At 60.7% G+C, this 2,279-nt stretch overlaps 1 protein-coding gene across 1 annotated transcript in view; it reads right to left on the reverse strand.

Moving 5' to 3' along the window:
• Positions 1–10: 10 nt before the first annotated feature.
• Positions 11–2,279, reverse strand: part of LOC130586660 (fibroblast growth factor receptor substrate 3-like) — a 16,999-nt gene continuing 14,730 nt past the window's right edge. The window contains exon 3 of the mRNA XM_057387536.1: positions 11–1,787. Coding sequence (XP_057243519.1) covers positions 849–1,787 — 939 coding nt within the window. The 3' untranslated portion in view covers positions 11–848. The remainder of the gene's footprint in view (positions 1,788–2,279) is intronic.

Genomic DNA, 2,279 nt, shown 5'->3' on the forward strand with positions numbered 1-2,279 from the left:
GGATGGCACTTGTGGCCCCTCAACAGGGGCAGGTCGATGCTGTTGTGGCACATTTTCCATTTTGTCCCCTCGCAGGGGCAGGTCGATGCTGTTGTGGCACATTTTCCATTTTGTCCCATCACAGGGGCAGGTCGGTGCTGCTGTGGCGCATTTTCCATTTTGTCCCATCACAGGGGCAGGTCGGTGCTGCTGTGGCGCATTTTCCACTTGTGGCCCCTCACAGGTGCTGCAGTGGCGCGTTTTTTTTCATTTTGGCCCCTCACAGGGGCAGGTCGGTGCTGTTGTCGCACGTTTTTTCCATTTTGGCCCCTCACAGGTGCTATAGTGGCACGTTTTTTCCATTTTGGCCCCTCACAGGTGCTATAGTGGCGCGTTTTTTCCATTTTGGCCCCTCACAAGGTCAGGTTGGTGCTGCTGTGGCGCGTTTTCCTCGAGGTGCCCCTCACAGGTGCTGTAGTGGCGCATTTTTTCCATTTTGGCCCCTCACAAGTGCGTCGTGCCACGTTTCCCTTCATAAGGTCAGGTCGGTGCTGTTGTGGCACATTTTCCATTTTGTCCCCTCACAGGGGCAGGTCGGTGCTGTTGTGGTGCGTTTTCCATTTTGGCCCCTCACAGGTGCTGTCATGGCGCATTTTCCATTTTAGCCCCTCACAGGGGCAGGTCGGTGCTGTTGTGGGACATTTTCCACTCGCGGACCCTCACAAGGGCAGGTCGGTGCTGTTGTGGCACATTTTCCACTCGGGGACCCTCACAAGGTCAGGTCGGTGCTGTTGTGGCACATTTTCCACTCGGGGACCCTCACAGGGTCAGGTCGGTGCTGTTGTGGCACATTTTCCACTCGGGGACCCTCACAGGGGCAGGTCGGTGCTGTTGTGCCGCGTTTTCCTCGAGGTGCCGTCGTCCCTGGGCAGCGCCCGCTGCAGGCTGGACATGGCTGCCGTCTTCTTGAGGTCGATGACGGCGTAGGAGCCGCTGCGACGGGCGCCGGGGCTGGCAGCGGGCGGCTCCCGGGGCTGCTCCCGGCGGGCCTGGCACGGCTCCGGCTCCAGCTCCACCTGGATATAGTTGAGCTGCCGAGGAGGCTCCGGGCASGGCCGCGGGAAGTCGAAGCTGAAGACGTTGGGCAGGCGGCTGCGGCGCGCTCGGGGCAGGAAGGAGCTGCGGCGTGGCTGTGGAGCCGAGCTCCCCGAGCCCGCCGCGTTCTGTAAAGGCTCCTCCTCGCCAGCCTCCGAGAAGCCGTTCGGGGACGGCGTGGGGGCCGTGCCGGTGTCCTCATCCCCCGGCCGGCCCGGCTGGAGCTCCCACACCGGCGGCAGCGCCGGCAGGTTCTCGTAGTGCAGCAGSGCCGAGCGCCGATGGCAGCAGTTCCCTTCCTTGGAGCGGCCGGACCGGCACAGGGACACGGCGCCGGGAGCCACCAGCCCGTTGAGGTTCTCGTAAACGCACCGAGGGGACCCGCAGCCCTCCCGCCACTCGTCGTCGTCGTTGTTGTTGTTGTTGGCGGGGCAGAGGTGCTGCCGGCATTCCCGGGGCTGCCGGCACAGCCGGCGGTAACCAGAGCTGGGAGCCAGCACGAATTTCACCTCCCCCGGCTGCARGAAGACCTGGGGGTTGCGGTCTTCCAGAGAACGGCCATGGTTCCTAGGGGGGAAAGGAGGGTGGGCTTCAGGCAAGGAGTGCATGCAGTGGCGGCCCCTCGGCTCCGGCTCCGCGCCGGCCGTGTTGACGTAGGTGTGGGACTGCAAGGAGAGAAGCAGAGGGACAGTGAAAGGAGGAGGGAGCAGAGATCACAGCGAAGCAGCTGAGAAAACCCTGCAGAGGGGAATCTGTCGGTGGGACAGGAGGGGGGAAAAAAAGGGATKTCGGAAGGTGGGAAGGTTYTGGRAGGCACAAAAARCCTTTCGAGGTTCAYGGGTTTTGGTGATYGCGGTGTGTGGCTGTGGCTSTCTTGGTTCAGGGRTTTCTGTGATTACACTGTGTGCTCATCTTGTTTAAGTTCAGCTGYTCAATTTAAATTGGCTCTGAGACAGGGACAGAAGGACAAAAAGCTTCAGGAGCGCAGGAAACGGAGCTGAGAGGGGGAAGGCCACGGTGAGAGCTCCCTCACCTCCAGGGATCCATGGAASCACCAGGCAAACCCCAAGAGGTGAGAAATTTGGAGCTGTAAAAYCCACAGGGAACTTGGATTTGCATGGAAATCCCTGCATTCCCATTAAAAACCTACAGTTGGTTTAGGTTTTGTGGGCTGGCAGAGAGATAAAGAGAGTCCAACTGTGGAT

The sequence above is a fragment of the Malurus melanocephalus genome, unplaced genomic scaffold (genome assembly GCF_030028575.1).
Source record: "Malurus melanocephalus ecotype Western Australia unplaced genomic scaffold, MMel_1.1 scaffold_1244, whole genome shotgun sequence".
In the NCBI taxonomy this organism is placed as follows: Eukaryota; Metazoa; Chordata; class Aves; order Passeriformes; family Maluridae; genus Malurus; species Malurus melanocephalus.